At 57.3% G+C, this 19,106-nt stretch overlaps 1 protein-coding gene and 1 long non-coding RNA gene across 2 annotated transcripts; both read right to left on the reverse strand.

The window, feature by feature from the left end:
* Nucleotides 1-2,657: 2,657 nt before the first annotated feature.
* Nucleotides 2,658-6,450, reverse strand: LOC126913537 (uncharacterized). The gene is made up of 3 exons (XR_007709041.1): nucleotides 5,627-6,450; nucleotides 5,221-5,350; nucleotides 2,658-4,886 (listed from the first exon to the last, which is right to left on the reverse strand). It is a non-coding gene; the product is annotated as an uncharacterized LOC126913537 (long non-coding RNA).
* Nucleotides 6,451-8,866: 2,416 nt separating this feature from the next.
* DYNLL2 (dynein light chain LC8-type 2) lies at nucleotides 8,867-14,062 on the reverse strand. Its single transcript, XM_035560853.2, has 3 exons — nucleotides 13,898-14,062; nucleotides 10,944-11,082; nucleotides 8,867-9,265 (listed from the first exon to the last, which is right to left on the reverse strand). Exons 2-3 carry the CDS (start codon nucleotides 11,073-11,075, stop codon nucleotides 9,128-9,130), a joined length of 270 nt encoding a protein of 89 aa, XP_035416746.1. The 5' UTR covers nucleotides 11,076-11,082; nucleotides 13,898-14,062; the 3' UTR covers nucleotides 8,867-9,127.
* Nucleotides 14,063-19,106: the final 5,044 nt, after the last annotated feature.

Below are 19,106 nucleotides of genomic sequence, written 5' to 3' on the forward strand. Positions count from 1 at the left end.
CTGCAGGGGAATCTCCTATATTGATTTCAGGAGCTGTGTTTGGCTTAAAAACATGCAGAGAAAGAGTGTCCTCCCCAGGCTGCATCACCGGGGCTTGCAGCTGGGTCAGTGCTTCCCCAGGTGCCAGGACTGGGGCCAGGCAAATGCTGACTGCCAGAAGGGCTGGTGCTGGGCCTGATCCTCTGCGTGAAGCAGGAGCTGGCACTGCTGGCTCCGCGCTGGCTGCCCCACTGAGGCAGGACAGTGGTGGGGAACCCATGGGCAAGCATAATACATCAAGACAGTCCTCTGCAAGAAACCATGAGAAGATATGGATAAATCTATGTCTGGAAAGCTTATGGCAGGGCTAGGGGAGTGCAAAGTCACTGAGATGAGATGAGCTGCACTGGCCCACAGAACTGGGAGAGTTCCCATGGGGATAACGTTTTGTGAACCGTGGTTGATTACGGCTTAAACGAAAACCACCTCCATGCAGCACCCCAGCGGATATCCGAGCCGAGAGAAATTCCAGCTCCGGCAGTGTAAGCACAGCTCAGCAGAAATCCCCGTTTCAGATGCTCTTATCTCCAGGCCCCCAAGAGCTCCTGGAAATTGCTATTCCTGTTGAACATATGGATGAGTTCCTTGAAATTCAAGCAGGTGGTTTGATAATGCAGGGCCGGTGACAGCTGCCACAGGGAAGCCACACGGAACAGGGGCCATGGCAGAGAGCTCAAGGGCATGGCAGATACCTGCTGATTTTGACAAAACAATGACCTGGGAACTGCTATCATTCCTCCCTGCCTCCTTGCATTTCGGATCTGTCAGCTATGTAAGTTCCTGGAAAAGGCAGAACGGAGAGAGTTCATCTTGATCTTATTGCCCCAAAACTCAGATCAGAATTTCAGGGGGTTTCTTTGCCAGGCTCTCCAGGATACCGCTGTTGCCATCAGTCCTCCAAATTTCCCAACTTTTCACCTCTTATAAGCATAATTTTGAACCAGCTGGAGCACCGGAATCTAGAAAAATCCACATGCCCAGGGAAGCAAACATGCACATGCAGATTCTCCATCCCTGGGACGTTCAGGAATGGAGATTTAGTGAGTGCCCCTGCCTGCGAGATGCTACATGTTTACAGTTCTCCAAAGGCACATGCAGATTCAGCACGGTACTCAGCATTATCTCCGCTGGTGCCAAAGGTGTCTCCCACTGCGCTCCCCAGCTGTTTTCCCAAGCTGCGGGCCAGCTGACGGACAAACAGCGCTGGCTCCGGGTTTGTTTGCCCCTGAAGGACAGACACGGATACTTGGAATATTTTCCTAATCTCGTTTTCTCATGCAAGCAACTGCTGGCGAAGTCAGGGTTGTTGCTGCACGGTGGGATCAGAAGTGGGACGTGGGGATGGGACACGGCACGCAGAGCACCCACAAGCAGCAGGAAGGGTGCCCACCCGCACTGCTGACACCCCGCTGCCTGCATCCAGCCCGGGCTGGGTCCCCCACCTGGTTGCCTGAGCCCTCAACCTGCCCTGGTGACCTGGCTAATTTGGCTAATTTCTCCTCTCCGGCGAGGGGCATTAAACCTCCTTCCAAACGGGAACGCCGCGGTCTGAGGTCACCCAGCCCTCCTGAGAACCAGGGCTCAGGTTTCCAAAGCTATTTCTGGGTGAAGGACTACCGGGCTTATTTAGTGGCTTAAACAGGCTGGGCTGGGAACTGCAGCTGAGGCTGGTGTGGTGATTTGGAAGCACAGCTGGTACCATTTGGCCCCTGCATCCCGCTCGTGCTCCTCGCCCTGGGTTTTGTCTTCCCAGGCAGAGGCTGGGACATTCCCGTGCCACCTCCGCAGGAGGTGACGGGGACCCCGGGGACACCGGTGGAGCCTGGCTGGTGGCAGCAAGCCTGCGACACCTCCCCCTCTGCACAAAATAGCGCAGGCTTGTTTTCCACTTGTACATCTAAATCTGTTTTCATCCTTTGCACGTTTTCAGGAGAGGTGCCATAAACCCATAAAGGAGCGCTGAGTAACAGCCCCGGCCGCCGCCGGTGCTCAGCCGCCAGGAGGGGAACGCGGGGCCGAGGGCGCAGCGACCTGCCGGGACTTGGAGAGCGCTCTGCTGGCTGCCCGGCCGCAGCCGCCTGCCAGGGATGCACACCAAACATGAGCTAATCCCAACAAAAATAGGAGTGAAATCATAATTCATATGCATAATTCATGTGCATAATTTTATCTCCGCTGTGTATTCTCCAGGGACGTATTCTAGAAAATGCTTTCTTTCCCCTCCCCTCAACACTCTTGTCCTTCCAAAAAGTGCCGTAGATGCAAATCATTGGAGACAGCAAGGGGTAGTAGCTTTGCTGGGTTACTAAATAAATGCTAGATTTGTCTGAGTTTCTAGCCTACGTCTTGGCAAGTTATGCAGATTGAAGCTGTTGTATAGACAAGCAGGCTTGTAATAATCACAGGATTTTAATTGCTTTCATTGTGAACCCTGGCTGCTGATTGTATCTGCATGGAAAACTAACAGTTTGCACTTGCAAATGCTAAAAATGTTAAACAATAATGGCAATTAGAGATAATTATAGTTATTCTGAAGCAAGGATTGGAGTTAGACTCCAAGAAGACATCCAGAAAGAACGGAAAGCGTTGCCCTATTTACTGCACAGACTACAAGCTGCTTTTCATACGATGAGAGAACTGCCAGATTTAATTGCTTAATGATTTTCTATAAAATATTTAAGTAACACGGTGCCTTAAGCCAGCCCAGGCTCTGCCGGAATTGCAGGTGTCGGCGTTGCTGGGGGACGGTCACAGCGCCAAAGCCCTGGCCTGGCACCCGGCGCTTGCTGAGTCACGCCGGGCTCTTCTGTGCCGTGCAAGTCACCGGGGCCACCAGCACCTGGGGACACTGCTGGAGGGGGCCGGGTGGGTGCCAGATCTCAGCCCGGCCAGCCGCCGTTTCAGGGGGAGCCTCTGCAGCTCCAGATTTGCCCCCTCCAAGCTGGCTGATGGACCCGGTCAGTCGCTCCCTGCCAGGTCAGTTTGGTCCCTTAGAGAAAACGAGACCTTTGAAAGCGGATCGAGGAAGAGGTTTTGTCCTCGCCGAAGCATTTTGGGCTTCCCTCAAAAACAAAACAGGCACTTATACATTCCCAGAGCTGCGCTCTGGGCTGGGTGCCAGCCACTGTGTGCAGGCTGCGGCGGGGGCACATCCTGCCCACGCATCCCACCCGTGCGTCCCACCTGCACGTCCCACCTGTGCATCCTGCCCACGCACCCCACCTGTGCATCCCACCCCGCATCCCTCCTGCTCCCAGCCCCTTGTCGGCCCCCAGTAGGCCGTGATGCTTGACACAGCCCCTTGGGAGCTCTGCGAGGTGGGCACGAGATCCAGCCCCAAGCCTGGAACGGAACGCTTAACCTCTTGCTCATGGAAAAACGCCTGTGTAAGACGGGATTTCCGTTCCTCTGACTCAGCTTAAGCAGCACAGGGCTAAAGCTCTGCTCGCGCGGGGCGTGCTGTGAGGCATTAAACTCTGCCCGTCCTTCTGCTGCGTCCTGGCAGCGCTCAGCACCGCTTGCCCCACGCTGGGGTAGGACAACGGGGAACGCTTTGCCCAGGGCCTGGCTCAGTGCCTCCATCCCCACGGCAGCACCCGAGCAGCTCCGCAGACCCCCGCCCCGTCCCACACGTGCAGGTCGGAGGTGCCCGAGCAGCTCGGGGAACAAAGGCTGCTTTCACAGGTTCTGCAGGAGTGCGAGGGACTGCTGTGGCAAATTCCTGGCATGTTTTTATGGGCTGTAACCAATGCAAGGGGGCAGAAGCGCTCCCAGCAATCTCCTCCCACTTAAAGCGCTCCATTCACAGCCGGGCTGGAAGGAGGCGAAAGGAAAGGCCGCGCACATGTTGAAATGCAGGGGGGTGTTGCACGGGGTGCTTGCACCTCTCCTATAAACCCCTCTGCCCGCCCAGCAGGGCCAGGCCGTTCCCCTGAGGCCACTAAAACAGCCCGCTTCCACAGGCAAGGGAAAAGGAGCCACGCCAGGGCCAGATGAAACTGTCCCTCGGGCTTAACCCAGGGCCAAATCCTGCTCAGCATCGGAGCCTGGGCCTGTCCCTGCTCGGGCTGCAGGCAGGGGAAGGGACAGGACGGCATCAGGCCCGGCAGGGCCGTGCCCGAAGCACAGAGCAGGTCTCAGAGGAGAGGCCGGAAAGAAGGAAGCCAGAGGCTCAAAAGCCAAAAGATACATCTGGATGCCGCCCAGGGCAATCTGTACGGGTCGACGTGGACCTGCCGTGTTTGAGACGGTCCGGATGGGGCCTTCTGCTTTACGGCCATCCCCGTCCTCTGCTCCCCTCCCTGCAGCGGGATTTAGCTGTGCAGGGGAAACCCGGCCCAGCACGGCGCTGGGTGATGCCACCGCCTGCCCTGCCCTGCCCTGCCCGCGGCCCTTCCCTCGCGGCCCCTGCTCGGCACCAACACCTCGGGTAAGCGCAGTGCCTGGGGTCGCTCGCAGAAGGGCTGTTGGAGCCGCTGACCGGGGGTGGGCCGTTATTTATCTCACCGGTACTGAGTCACTGCTCAGCCTCAGCTAGCTGCTGCCTCGAGGGAGGAAACACAACCACGGCCGGCTCCTGCGAGGATCCTGCAGCTCCGTATCTGTAGGGGGCTCTGAGAGGCATGCCTCATGCACAGGCGTTGCTGCCGTGAGTCACAGCCTGGCAAAGGGTGTCGGAGTCGCTGCTCAATAAATAGAACAAAGCCGGGAACCCCCGGGTGGGCAGGGACGGCACAGCCCCGCTTCCTTCAGCGAGTGCCAGCCGTCTCCTCAGGGTTTACCAGGCAGGGACCGAGTGCGAGATCAAGGAGACTTCCACGTTTCAGCACAAATCTCCCACAAAAACGCTGCGAAGAGGAACATGTCCTTTGGGTGCCAGGTTTACCGGCAACAGGCTCTGCCTCCGCGCGCCTGGGAGGATTAAGGCTGCAGTGCCGGTGCTGCAGGGTGACTTTGCAGGACGGGAGGAGAGGAGAGCGCGGGCACGCGGCCCCGCTGTTCCCACACGAGCAGGCTGTGGAGCCCGGCGCCTGCTCAGGGTGCCAGGGCTGGGAGGACCTTGCCGTCACTCTGTCCCTTCCCAGAGTTACAGGTGGTCACAGCCCGGGGCGGGGAAGATGAATATTGTGCCAGCAAGGCAGGGAGCAAGGCTGGCTCCTCGCTGCTACGGGAGTAACGCACCTCCTCCAGCTGCTTTACTCCGCGAAGAGAAGTGAATCCCAGCTAAAGACTCACAGCTACACACACGGAGCACAGCTACCAAAGAGGAGCCCCTTCAGTGTCATAAACCTCTGCTTTCGCAAGGCCACACCTAGAAGAAATATAAGGAATTGAAAAACTCAGTCCGCAAGGAAATAACGTGACACTCTCCCCAGCCATGAACCCGCAGCGAACGCACGCACACGTCTGCAGGCACCGTCCCGAGCCCACAGGCAGCAGCCAGCAGCTCAGACCGCTGCCCTCAGACGTTTTCTGAATGCCTGTAAAGCAGCACGGTAACATTCACCGAGCTTACACTGAAATAGCAGTTTGCCCAAACATCTGGAAGCAGTTTCGTTCTCCAGATGTTTCCCCCGCAGATCCATACCTTCCACTCGGCGCCCCGGATCCAGATGTTTCCAAACAGCTCCACGCTCTTGCTGAAACTGAGCAGGCGTCCTGGGGACGCTGCCAGCCTCCCCAGCGCAGCCACAGTTAACGCTCCGAGGCGTAATGCAGGACACCTGCACGTGGTGGAAACTGGAGACAAATGCGGAGCCCAGCAATGGAAAAAGTCAAAGCCAAAAGCTGCGTCAGACAGCTGCTGGGAGCCCGGGGGGAAGGCAGCGGGGACACAAAGCTCTGTGTTAAAACCTCAGCCTGCTCTCAGCTGCGTAGAGGGAAGTGCCGCTCGACTTTGGGCAGCTCGTGCCTTCCAGAGCCCCGGCGCTACACAAAGGATCATTCAGAGGGAAAGCCGAGGACGTGCAGCGCCGGGATCTGCTGCAGGGGTTACGGGCAGGTGAGCAGGGCTTGGTTTCACCGCCTAGCCTAACGCTGAAGGTGCGAGCTAGAGCTTCTGCTCCTCAGCCTGGAGCAGGACTTCCGCTGCAAAGAGACGTTCAGGGAAGCAACAAACCCGTTTCCTGCTCCGTGTGCGTCAGTTCAAGGAACAGCACCCCACCAGCCCTGGCAGGACCTCCGCTTCCCACCAGGGATCGGTTACACCAGCACCCAACCACCGATACACCCAAACGCCACTGCAACAAGTGCTTCCCTGCTGCCAGCACGACCCTGCTTTTCACCCTGTGTTCAGATGAGCAGCTTCCCAGCGTTCCTCAGCCACTTTTTACTGGGTGAGCCCCCCACGCACCCAGAGGGCTTGACTCCCCCAGCCCTACAAGGCTGCGGATGCTTTCTTGGAGCTGCAGCACCAACTCACCCGCAGCCACGCCGGGAGCGCAGAGCCTCAGCACAGTTTAGGTTAAGCTACAGAACCACGCTTCCAGCTAAAAGGCTCCCTGGGAGCACAGAGGGAGGAGCAGCAGTGCTCCCAGCTCCTCCCAAACTTAGGAACCGCCTCTGCTTTCCAGCACTGTCAGGTGCAGGTTAGACAGACTGCCTGCGTGTAGCAAACACACTGCTGCTTATTTTGGAGTTTTGCTTTCAGCTCATTTTATAGCCGCTTAACACGAGCCTTGTGCTCGTCTACAGCTCAACTTCCCCTTGTTTGGCATGCCGGGGGTGCTGTCCTGCAGCATAGCTGTTACGCTGCTCCAGTTGGTAAGCGGCTCTGCCAAAATATCGGGGAGGCTACAAACTAAAACCTCAGTTGTCAGGAGCAAGGCGGGGAGGGGAGCTAACAGCGAGCCCACAGCCCCTGCAACATGCAGGGTACGAAACACCAGCTCCAGGCAACTGCAAAAAGGCAAGATGTGAAGCAGCTGCAAAGCACACAGAGGAAGCCTGAAGGGGTAACAGACTTCCCTGCAAAGTAGGGAAGACACCTGAGCATGCACAGGAGCCAGGACCCCAGCTGCTCTGCTACCCCGTCTGCCTGAAGCCATTAAGAGGTCAGCCCCAACACCTTCGGATCTGGGTTACTTGGCACAGCAGCACCCAGCAGGGCTGCGGCAGGATGCACTCCCCTCACTCCCTCCTTCTGGCTCCGTGTTTGAGCCAGGCCTGAGGTCGGTGCCCACACAGATGGGCCACATATGCTCCTCGAATTGAGTCTCTCCCCCCCTTCTGCAGAGCTACCTCCTTTGCATCATGAGCATCTTCCAGGGCAGAGCGCTGGCTGCTCACCTTCTCCAGACAAGAGCGGTTTGTGCTTCGGACAGTAGGCAATGAAGAAACCGGAGGCTGTTTAAATGTGTCAATTCACCTTTAATGTTTGAAAAAAATAAATGGTATTTGAGCCATTGCAGTTATGAAGGGAACATATCTTGCTCCACAAGAGACCGTGAACAGGTTCACATTAGACTCATGCTTGGAAAAAACAAATCCAAAACATTCTTCTTTCAGATCAAGAGTGGAGTTCCGAACAGACAAGACCCCAAGAGTGCCCCAGACAGCCCAAGGCACATTACCCCAGTGCAGACATTTCCATCAACATGAAGTAATGACAGCTACATTCTTTCTAGTTACAACATTGTTCTATCAATATTACAAAATTAGGCATACTTTGGATTTTGCACAGAGACAAGGACTTTTACTTCAGGAAGTAGTCAACCTGGGTCACCTAAGTCATTTCACAATGAAGAGCTCCCTTCACTCTGCCTTTCCCCACCCGAGCAGTGACTTGTTACCAACACCAAATTTGTCCTAGAGACACGAGTTAGGCTCACAAGCCCAGTGGTATTTGTCTACAAATTAGTTAACGAACCAACAGATAGACTATGACAAGCACCAAGTAGTCACGTGCCATCACACGGCGTTTGTCCTTCAGAAGGATTTCTCCCACCCAGATACAAAACACTTCCTGCAGTTTAATCCAAGAGTCAGTACATACTAAGACAACATCACTGCTGAACCTATTGGAGACCAAGACATTTTTCTGCCATTGAAGCAGATGTCACATGAGTTTCCTTCACACAAACATCACATGTAAATTTAACTTCTTGGTACTGTGCTTTAAGAACAAAAGCAGATATCAGAACATGGAGGACAGGCCTCCAGAAATAGCTTATCAGCTACAGAAATAAAAAAAAGGAGACAGTGGCCACTTACAAGTCTTCCACATGACTAGCTTGTTTTAAAGGAGAGCATCAAGTTAAGGCAGTGTTGAGACAACTGGCTAAGAACATGCCAAATAGCTGTTGTCAGTAGTCACCAATTTGATATCCTACTCCGTTTCAGGGACAGGCCGTGTGGCCAACTTTAGGTCTCAGTACCAAGGTCTAAAGACCTCAGCCACAGCACGCTGCTCCCCGCAGCGAGCAGCAGCTCAAGGGGGCGCTTGTTGAAGCCTTCTAGACCAGGCTGAGGTGCTTACAAGTCTAGGTCAATGCTTCAGCAGAGCCAAAAATACAGTGATGGGTACTGAAAGAACACCGAGGGTGCCAGCTGCAAGTCTGGTAATCACAGTCCAAGGTGGAGTTCAACTCGTGTGAAAGCCACGTAAATAAGAGCCACCCCACCAGCTTCCAGGTGGTTTAAGTACCTGCGCTGAGGTTACTGGGAGAGCCAGCTCTCTACAGTCTGCAGGGTGGGATCGGAGGCTCACGCTGGCTTTGCTCCTCATTACAAGATTAACAGTCTAGTAAAACTCAGTAAGGAAGTCAGGGGCTTTTTGGCCTGCCCAAAGTTTTCCCAGCCTCAAAGAAGGAGTTACCACTGAGGGAGCTGTTGTGGAATAGTTTTATTTCTTCCCACGTAAAGGCCATTGTTTAAGCATTTACAGGTTTCCTAGTGCAATACAACCAAAAAAAGCAGTAACAAAAAAATGCCGCCTTCTTCCCAGGCAACTAAACAGAAGTAGAATTTTACTGCAACATATACACATTAAATATAGTATACAGTCCATGCAGCGGCATAGCCATGTTAAAGGGAGTCGTGGCTTCAGCCATCAGTGCATTACAGTCCGAATTTCGCTTGCTCCTACTTCCTATCCAGACTTGAAGAGAAGAATTGCAACCTGACCCAAGTAAAAATAGATGAAGTGCTTTGTCTCGTGTGTTACATAGCTGCCAAAGTTTCTGCCAACAATGCAGTGCCAAGTTGGGTTGTATTTCTTGTCAAATTCCTGAAGAAACAGAAGAGAGGCGTTAAGGCCAAGAAAGCCCACATGAAAATAGTTCTAAGCACAAATTCTTTGCTGGTTCTGTTCACACGCTAACGCCCCTCCTCCCACCTGCAGCATCCTTACATTCCCTGCCACAAGACACCATTGTGTTGAGTGAGGTAGCGACTGACATGAGCCGGGCCTCTGCACTGGCTTGTCTGAAGGATCCAACGCAAGCAAATTATCTCCCGAGATGTGGAGCACACATCCGCCCTGGGCAGAACGAGCAGACCTAAGTGCTCTCCCTGGTACAGACCTATTCAAGCCCCACATGTAGGCTAGCTCAGGGGAATATTTCTCCTCTCCCATTCCAAGCCCACTCACAAAAAAATAAAAAAAGACTTTGGCATGTCTGCTCCAGCAAGGCATTTGAGCTTAAAGGTCACCTAAAAAAAGGAAGGAGAGGCCTGCCTTATGCTGTTTGGGATACTTCACGGAGGGGAAAAAATTTGCAGTGAAAATAAGCCGGCAAATTCACAAAACAAAACCCTGAGGTCAGAGGTGAGCAAGGCGAACACTGGACCCTCAAGAATTCTACTTAGTCTTCTACTTAGCAGGTAAGGGAGGGTTAAAGAATTTTCCTCCCTCTACTACACAACTCCCAGGAACACCCTTCCCTCCCCCTCAGAGCCAGAACAGACTCAATGTTCAAGATTAAAGCAAGACTTAGTCCTCAGACAGCAGCAAGACAGTTTCAGCTCTTTGCAGGTAACCTTTGAAGTAAGGAAAAGCTTTTGTGCCAGGGCTTGAAGGTGCATCAAATCACTTCCCTCCTCCCAACACTTTGGAAATAAAGGGCAACTTTTTGGATTCCTTCTGCTGCATTCACTCACTTTACAGACTGCATTGCCCCAAGCACTTTCAGATAGGTCTCGCCTCATCAGATCAAAGCGATCTGAGAAGTCAGGAGACACCTTTGAATCCTTCGCATTCAGGGTTAGGTTACAAGCAAGGCCCAGGAGCTAATCCTGCTGCTAGGGCTGCATTGCCTACGTAATCATCTTCCTCCCCGAAAAGCACTTTGCCTGACCATTCAGAGAAGTGGCTACAGAGGAAACCAACAGCTCCCAGATGCTGACAAGCATGAGACTGAAGTTAACGGGTTCCTGAGAACAGGGAGGCACCTCTTCACAAGAGGGGGCAACCGCCTGCACTGCTTTTACAGCAGCATCTCTGTGCACCCCAGCAGGCAGCACAAGGCTGCGTCCTCCTCCACACCCGCTGCCTCAGAGCCAGAACACGCAGGCAGAACTGCTCATGCAGGGCTGCCCACTTCCGAGGGAAACTTCGGAGTAATCCCACCCCGCAGCAGCACTGCCAGCCCAGCAGCAGCTGCAGAGCAAGTCCTGAGGAGAGGCTGCAGCCAGCTCTAAGCTGAGAGACCCAGAGGGAGAGCACGCACTCAGCTTGCTCAGAGCTTGCCAGAGCAGCAGACCAGGCCCTGCTCTGCCACAGCCTTCCTCTGACCTTGGAGAAGTCACTCCTTTCCCTCGGGAATAGTGGCAAGCAGCAGAAAAAGCATCTCCTCCTTCCAAACAGTCAAGTATGAAGTCTCAAAACACTCAGGCTCGAGACACACACAGACGTAAGAGCTTCAGCCGTAAGTCTCAGGCAGAGCAGCCCCCTCACCCCCCGTTACCTTCTTTATATATGCTGCAATGTCCTTTTCTATGTTGTACTTCTCCATTGCCTGTGTGGCACAGTCAACAGCATCCTGCTGCATGTCCTCGGACATGTCCGCATTCTTGATGACAGCCTTTCTGTCAGACATGGTGAACCTAAGGCAGAACATAAGATTCTGTTAATCCCTTCCCCAGAAAGGAGAAGCTGCCTGTGCGGAGGTTTTCCTCTCTACGGCAGGCTGCGTCACAAGCCGAGACTACCAACTCCCTGCTACAACCAGCGAGAGTTTATCGGGGTAGCCCACAGCAGCCCCAGGCCAAGATCTCCCTTCTGGCTGGAGCACCGGCACTGTCCCGGAGGTTAGATCAGAGGCAGTCCAACATCACCACCTGCATCGAACAGGCAGAGAAAGCTGCGTGGGAGGAGATGAGATGCGTGGAGACACAGCCCTCCTAGACATCAAGGGGCTACAGCCAAGCTTGCCTTCCAGGTGCACCAGTGGTTTGAACTTCATCTGCTCAGAGCCTCGCGAGCAGACCCCAGGCAGTCTGTGCCCAGCGGAGGCGTGGGAAGCGTGTCAGCGCTAGCACTGCTTTCACCTCACCTCGACCGGAGCTGCTGTTGCTAGTTGAGCCTGGAATGACAGGCGGAATGGGGAACAGCACTCATTCCCTCACCTCACCACTGCTTTGCCACTGAAACCCAGACTTCAGCAGTTCTCACGGGACAAAGCCGGTCTGACAAAACAGAAACGCCACGCTGCAGCCTTGAAACACACGGGGACGCACAGCCAGGGCCAGGGAAAACAGCCTCCCATTTTCCTCCCCCCACCTGTGAGCCGGAGCCCAGGAGCTAGAGGCCAGCATGCTAGTGCTGCCCTCATCTCTAGGAAGCCAGGGAGAGGTAACTTGAGCGGAGCATTTAACCCCTTGACTATCACCCACTTACGGTGTTTTGTACCAGGCACCGAAGCCATTCACACGCAGACTTACCACAGCCCTTCTAGGGCAGCATTCAGCACTGGGACACGTCCCGTGTGCAGATCATGTCATCCTAGAAAGCAGGGATTTGGCAACCCAGCCCTGCAAGCAGAGGCTGACCCATGCACCAGGAAAGGCTCCCGGGCAGCCCTGCTACGAGCCGCCCCGCTCCACCACCGCCGGGCAGGAGCAAGCAGGGTGCACGCCTTGTCTGGGGACTGGTCGAGTGAAGGCCTGTGCTGGCACCTTGGCAGCAGCTCCTACCAGAGAGGATTTAAACTTTGCGAAATTAAGCCTTCGGTGGCAACAAGTGCCTCCAATTAAGCCTGCAGAGCACCATCAGGTTTGCTAATACTTCTACAGTGCTGCAAGTCTGAGCACTACTACCACGAACGTTTTGAAATAGTGAAACTACACATTCTTAGCTTTACCAGGGAGTGAAGAAAATCTGCTGCAATGATCGCTTCCTGGAACAGTCCCAGAAAACTGAAGGAGTAGCTTTGTTACAGCAATTAAAGGAGCCTGCTACCCAGAGAGACAGAGAATCCAGTTACATAATTGCAGCCCTACAATTACAATACTTCAATTCTTTACTCTGCACTTGAGGATTTCTACTGCAACCTTAATTTATGCTGTTTAGATGCAGTGTTTAATAGAGCACTGCTATTAACACACACTAATAGCATCAGGAGGAATGGCAGGAACTGAGCTCACACAGCAGAGAGCACACGCCTCTACCCCTGCTCTGGAAAAGCCGCTTCCAGTCACTTTGTTCCCCTCTCTGCTGCGGTTTAAGCCAGCAGGTTTCAGCCTGGGGCCTAGAAACCCCGGCCATGAAGACATCACTCAGGAGAACCAAAATGCCTGCCTACAGATTTCCATCCACTATCCAGGGGACTGGCAGATCCTAAAGAGTCTTCAGGGGGTCCACCCCACAGGAAAACACAGGAAAAGGGAAGCAGCAGAAATTCACTTGTGGGTCATTCTTCGAGGAAAGCCTCTTTAGGGAAAGAAGGCGAACAAGTTCTCACGGATTCCAGGCCTCCCCATGCCTCCAGCGCACACAGTTCAGAGGGCATTTGCCATTACATAAGCAGACACCGAGTGACCCGCAGCAAGCGTCTTCCTTCCCTCCTCACTGTTCAGGCAAGGAGCATTTCAGTGCAGGCCCAAGCCGTCAAGGGCCAGCAGCACCAGAGGAACAAGCCATTATCCTTCAGCAGGGCTGCAGCTGCCTGCCTGTCTGCCCTCCCAGCACCACTGCTCCAGGGCACAGCAACCTCCAGGGGCTGGCAGGAGGACCCCCGGCACATGGCAGGGGCAGCTCCCACCACCCCACTGCAGGGCCCTGGCCCCACCGCGGGTCACACAGGCCCTGGCCCCACCAGCCCAGCCCCACGCACACGCCCCATCCCTGCAGCACGGAGCGTTGCCAGCCCTCGGGGCCCTGCCACCCGCACCGGGAGGGGGTGGGCACAAAGCCCCGGGGCAGCGGTAACAGCCCAGCCCCAGCAGCCCGGGGCAGGATGAGGGCCCAGCCCAGCACCCTCCCGCAGCGGGGCAGGATGGGGCCCCGGGCAGCGCCCAGACCTCGCCTCCCGAACAGGGGGGCTGCGGGAGGAGGCCCCGGCCCAGCTCCGCCGCGGCGGGAGGCGGCTGGGGAAGGGGGCGCGGCCCGGCCCAGCAGGGCTCGGCGCAGCCCGGCACAGCCCTTCCCCGGCGGGCCCGGGCCGAGGCTCTCCGGGAGGCGGCGGCGAGCGCAGGCCGGGCGCTGCGTGACCTTCACCGGGGGGAGCCCCGGGGCGGCGGTGACCTTGCCCGGAGCGAGGCCGGCGGCGGGGCCGGGGGTGCGGGGCAGGCTGCGGGACCGGCTGCGGGACCCCCCCCCCCCACCGGGAACCGCCGCCACCCCTCTCCCCTCCCCTCCTCTTCTCTCCCCTCCCGCGGGCGGACCCCGCACACGGAGCCCCGCAGCCCCGGCGCCGCTCACCTTCACAGTGACGGGGCCAAGCCGGGAGAGCGCAGCGCGGCACGGCACGGCACGGCGCCGAGGAGGAGGAGGTGGGAGATGCCCGGACCCGCGCGGCTCTGCCCGCTCCGCTCCGCTCCCTGCGCCGCGCCGAGCGCTCTGCGCCGCGCCGCCGCGCCGCGCTCAAATACCGCCCCGCCCGCTGCGGCGCGCGGCCCGCCGCCCTCCCATTGGCTGCGCCGCGCCGCACGCCGCGCCCCGATTGGCTGCGCCGCCGCGCTGCCCGCCGCCCCGGCCCGTCCGCCCGCGCTGCTCTGCCTACATCCTGTTTCATCCCACAATGCCGCGGGGCCGGCGCGGGGCGGGGCGGGGCGGGGCGAGACGGGGCGGGGCGTTGCTACGCGGGGGCGGGGCCCGGCGGGCCCGATCCGGGGGGGTGCTGAGCCCGGTCCCGGGGTGGTGCTGAGGGGCCCGGCCCAGCCCGGGGCCGGTGTGGAAACCTCGGCGGTGCCCCCCCACCGACATCACCACTGAACCGTGTCCCCAAGCACCAGCTCCAACCTCTCCACGAACACCCCCGGGCCCCGGGTGCCCGCGTTTGCAGGGTGCTGGGGGCGCCGCTCTGCTCCCCCGCAGGGCTCGGCCTCGCTCCTGGCCCTGCGGCACCACGCAGATTTCCCTTCCCCTCTCGTTTCTCGGGTTTTTCCTGATTTTATACCGGCAGCGAGGCTTGGGGACCCACCGCGGCCACCAGCGCCGCGTCCTGTGGGAGTCTCTGCCTGTCCCTGGGGTTCCCGAGCGAGCCCTGCCAGCTCCAGCCCTGCTTCACGTGCCCATAAATTCCCAGCCCTCCTTCACATGCCCATAAAACCCCAGCCCTGGTGCTGAGCTGGCCAAAAAGTGTCCCCACACCAGCTCCTGGGGTGACCCGTGGCCATCACGGTCACCGCAAGAGCTCGCCTGCAGCTTGCAGAGCCTCCGTTTGGCTGCAGTGCTGGCAAGTGTGAGAAAGCTGTGGCGTTTTGGAGATAAAGGACAGGGACAGAAAGGGGACGGGAGAGCCCTTTGGCAATGCCGGTGGCCTGGCAGAGAGAGGTGCTCGCCCGAGGCTCCCCGGGTCTTTTGGCCCCAGAAAAGACACAGGTGTCTCTCTGGTGACAGGACAGAAAGGCACCGAAGCACAGGAGAGCCACGTCACGCCGGTCTCCTCGTGTTTCACGTGCACACAAAAGCCAAGGTGAGGACAAAGGGGAGAACAAAAACCCCGTTCATTTTGAAGCCCAGGGAGAGGTCTGGTGCAGCGCCGTGATACCGCGCTCTGCGTTACTGCTTTCCCTGCAGGAAAGCCGCGGTGAAGCTCGGTGTGAGCGACCCAGCAGGTACCAACCAGAGCTGTCAGCCCCTCGAAGGGCTGATCCTGCGCCTGGCCGGGATGCCCTGCTCGGCCCCACCGAGCACAGCAGGGCTGGCCGGAGCCTGCTGCAGAGGCACAACGCCGGCGCCTCGGCTGCTTGGGTTCCCCCCGCGGAGCTCCTGCCCTCGATAAACGTGCTCCAGGCGTGCAGCTGCCCTCTGGGCCACCCGTCTGCCAGGCTGGCCGCCCGCCAGCTCTGATTTGGGTTGCTCCATTTCACTTGGGCAGAGGCGCCAAGAAGCCACCTGAGCAAAAGCCCAACAGAAAAAAAACACGAGCGATGCGGGAGCGGAGGAACCGCTGCTGTGTTCCTCTTTATTGCTTTTTTTCTGCAGTTTGGCAGGAAGGGCGAGCGGCATTGCCTGTCCTGCCGGGATGGTGCCCTGCGCTCACCAACACGCTCTGGGTCAGCACCGCCTGCCCAGCGAGTATCCTGCCTTCAGCAGTCCCCCATTTCGGGAGCATCGTGTGGCTGCAACCCTTCAAGAGCTTCCATCTCTCAGCAGCAGCGGGATCAAATACTTTTATGGCGGTGTTTCCAGAGGCTCCACGTGGCCGGACAGGGGCTGGAGCATGCTGATTTGGGGGCTGAGGAGGGGGGAAAGGCAGTGCCTGGTCAGCTGCTGGAGCAGGGCCACCTGGAAGGGGCAGGAGGTAGGAGCTGGGTGTCCCCAAATCCACACGTCCCCACGTCCACCTGTGCCACAGCAGGCTCCGGGGGAGCGTCGGCACACATCTCGGCGAGGCTCCCGGGGGCGTCTGGCTGCGAGGGCAGCCGGCTCTGCTCAGGTTCACTGCACGGCGCTTGGCTGGGCTATTTATAGCTCCGCCGAGTCTCTGTTGAGGCAACAGACCTTGGAGTCTCGCGGATCTCTTTTATTAGCACGCCCGGCTGGGAGGCGCGGAGCCTTGGCTCTCCCCGTGCCGGGCCGGAGCGGAGCAGCACCGCAGGGAGCAGAGCCCGGCCATGGGGGCAGCCGCAGGACCCGGCCCGGCTGACGGGCAGGAGGCAGCTCCCTGTCCCACACACAGCTGCAAGGGAAGGTCCCCGCTCTGCTCCAGGAGCCCCGGTCTCAGCCAGCCCCAAGCCGGTCCCGCAGCGCCGCCGCCGCGCCAAGCCGGGCCCGCGGGTCGGGCGCCACCGCCCTTGGTGGAGGCGGGTTGCCCAGCCTGTATGGCTGCCCCATCCGCTGCTAATGAAGGAGCTTCGTTAGCGGGCAGGGAGCTGAGCTGCAAGAGTCAGATCTCCATTCCTGCCCCTGCTGCTGCCATGAAGTTCTCGCTCACTCACGTTCTTCACTCACGTGCAGTAGAGTGACGGCCACGAAGCCGAGGTAGCTGCGGTTTTGGTATCCTGTTAATCCTGAACTGAGGCTTGGGCAGATGATGGGGGCTTAGCCGACATAAAGGCTAGAGGCAGCTGCTGGACGATGCTTGTCCCACACAACGGGAACCCCGGATTTCACCCCAGGGCCCCCGTGCTTTAGACCTGCCGGTGTCCTCGTGGTGCTGGTGGGTGCCGATGCAGTGCCCACCTCCCCAGGGACGCCCGCAGCACCTTCAGCCCCCCGGGGCAGGAGTGAGCCACCCACGGGGGTCCTGCTGCAAAGGAATGAGGAAAAAACCTCGGTCCTTGTCCCCAGGGGGTCAGCGTGCAGCCACCCGGCCGGTGTCAGCGCCCAGAGCTGCGGTGAGGCGGCCGCCCCTGCAGGCCAGGCGCTTCTCTGGGCACGGGAAGGAGCACGGCCTCCATGGAGGAAGTGCTTCAAATGCCACAGGGGGAGATGCGTTCCTGAATCGTGACAAAAAGCCTTTATTTATAAATTGCTCCGAGTGCACTATATAAGGCGCTTCACGGAGATTAAGAGGAAAAGGGCCTGGCTGCGAGGAGCAGTTTGCCATCTAAGGCTGCGGCCTGGCTCTGCCTGCGGCCGGGAGCTTCCCGGACAGACACAATTCCAGCCCCAGCCGTGACTCTGCCCCTCTGTCCTCAGGTCCAGCCTTTCTGCCTGTGTCCTCATCTCGAAGCCCGGCCAGCATCCGGGATAAAACCACACATCTGTAGGAGCCGGCAGTACAAGTGTCCCCTTCGTCTTCTGTCCCTGCAGCAGTTCTGTCCGTCCCACCTCCTCCGTCGTGCCTCCTGTACCTGTTCGTCTCTCCGCTCTTCTCCAGGCTCAGCCATCAGCTGCTTTGATGGCCAGAAAGCATCAATAAACACAGCAGCAGCAGCAAAGCAGCTTCTCTTTAGGAGAAGTTCTCTGTCTCGCTCATCACTGCGGTCCCAAACCTTCTCAGTCTGGGGCCTCCCCTGTTGCAGTCCCACCCGAGGCTGCTGTATGAATGATTTGTTACCAGGAGTCAATCATTTTGGCAACCGTGCTGCCAGCCACATTCAGGAGGTTTGCTCCCAGTCCCGGGCTGCTTTGATCAAGTTGTTTGTGAAGCAGTTTTCAGTGGCTTGGTTAATGTGGGTTATTATCTCCCCGGAATCCCTGCTATAGAGGCTGAATAAATCCCAGGGACAGAGAAAATGCCCTGCAAACATCCAGTGGGGAGCTGCCACTGCAAATGCCGAGGGCTTGATCGCTGTAAGCAGAGCACTGCCATCAGTATCAGTGCCCCAGTCTCGAGGGTTACTGCTCAATAATTTGGGACAATTCAGCGTTTCCACTACCTGCCCTCCTCTTCTGCGTAAGGACCCAGCCCAGGCGCGTTTCTCTTCCAGAAGCGGCTCTCGCAGCCACACACGGGGCAGCCTGGGCGTTTCTCCAAGGCAAATGGTTTTAAAACTGTGACGAGCTATAGAAGGCTTTTTGTCTAAACACTGCTTTCCACAAGGTAGTGTTTCCTGCGATCCTGCAAGCGCGATAGAAAACTCTTTAATACTAAACGGCGTGTGAGCCTTATTAATATGTATTCAGGTCATCTGCTCTCTGCAAGTTTTTGCAAGTGACTTGCGGTTCATGCGGGATCCATAAATAAAAACACCTATCGGGAATCTGGGCAGGGTCACATTAGCACGGGAACGTAATGAGCGCCTGTGTGCATGCTGCGGCTGGACATGCCAGCAGCTGGGACCTCCCTTTAATCTGCTCTGCCCAGAGGTGAAAGGCAGGTTTAGAGATGGAAAAGATGGAAAAAAACACCGAAGGAAAAGTTGCCTCAGCCCCATGCTCTGTGTCTGTGTTCTGCAGCAGTCCCAGTCTGACTGCAAGGCAGAGGGGCCTTAGGACTTCAGGACTAGCTGGGTGCTAATTTCACTTCTTCCCTCGAGTTTCTCCATTTTTCCTTTTTCTGCCCTCCCTTCCATTACAACACTTGGGATGGATGCTCCAGCACGAGCCTTAAAACCCAGCTGATTTTCTCTATGAGGTCCCTACCTGCACATCAAAGGCTTCCTACATTTTTAGGGCAGTTGTGGGCATCGACGCCACCCTCCCATGAGCCACGGCACTCGCCAGCATGGGTTTCTGCTCACGGCCACCATCTGTGGATGAGAAGAGCACGGCGCTGCCGCAGAGGAGCTCGGGGCGAGGGTCTCCTGGGGCCGGCTATGGTGCGGGGATCTCCTCCTGCACCTGCACAGCCCATCCAGAGCCGTCTCGTCCTGGTGCTGTGTGCTGCTGTCCCCTGTGCCGTCCTTCCCTGGTGTGCATCTCCTGCGGGCTGCGGTCCCCAGGGGTGTCCCCGCTCTGGGGACATGCAGTGGGCTCACGTGTGGGCCAAGCGGGAAATCTCCTGGTAATTATGTGGGTGCTCATGCATGAAGACATTGAGCAGCCATGCGTGCACTAACTGGGCATTAAAATGCAA

Source organism: Cygnus atratus, chromosome 20 (genome assembly GCF_013377495.2).
Source record: "Cygnus atratus isolate AKBS03 ecotype Queensland, Australia chromosome 20, CAtr_DNAZoo_HiC_assembly, whole genome shotgun sequence".
Classification (NCBI taxonomy): Eukaryota; Metazoa; Chordata; class Aves; order Anseriformes; family Anatidae; genus Cygnus; species Cygnus atratus.

Bases quoted from the DNA above. Each gene is read 5' to 3' on its own strand.
- DYNLL2 (XM_035560853.2), bottom strand. From the start codon at position 11,075: ATGTCTGACAGAAAGGCTGTCATCAAGAATGCGGACATGTCCGAGGAC. The intron at 9,266-10,943 runs GTAACGGGGGGT...CTGTTTCTTCAG, and splicing joins TTGCAGCATATATAAAGAAG to GAATTTGACAAGAAATACAA.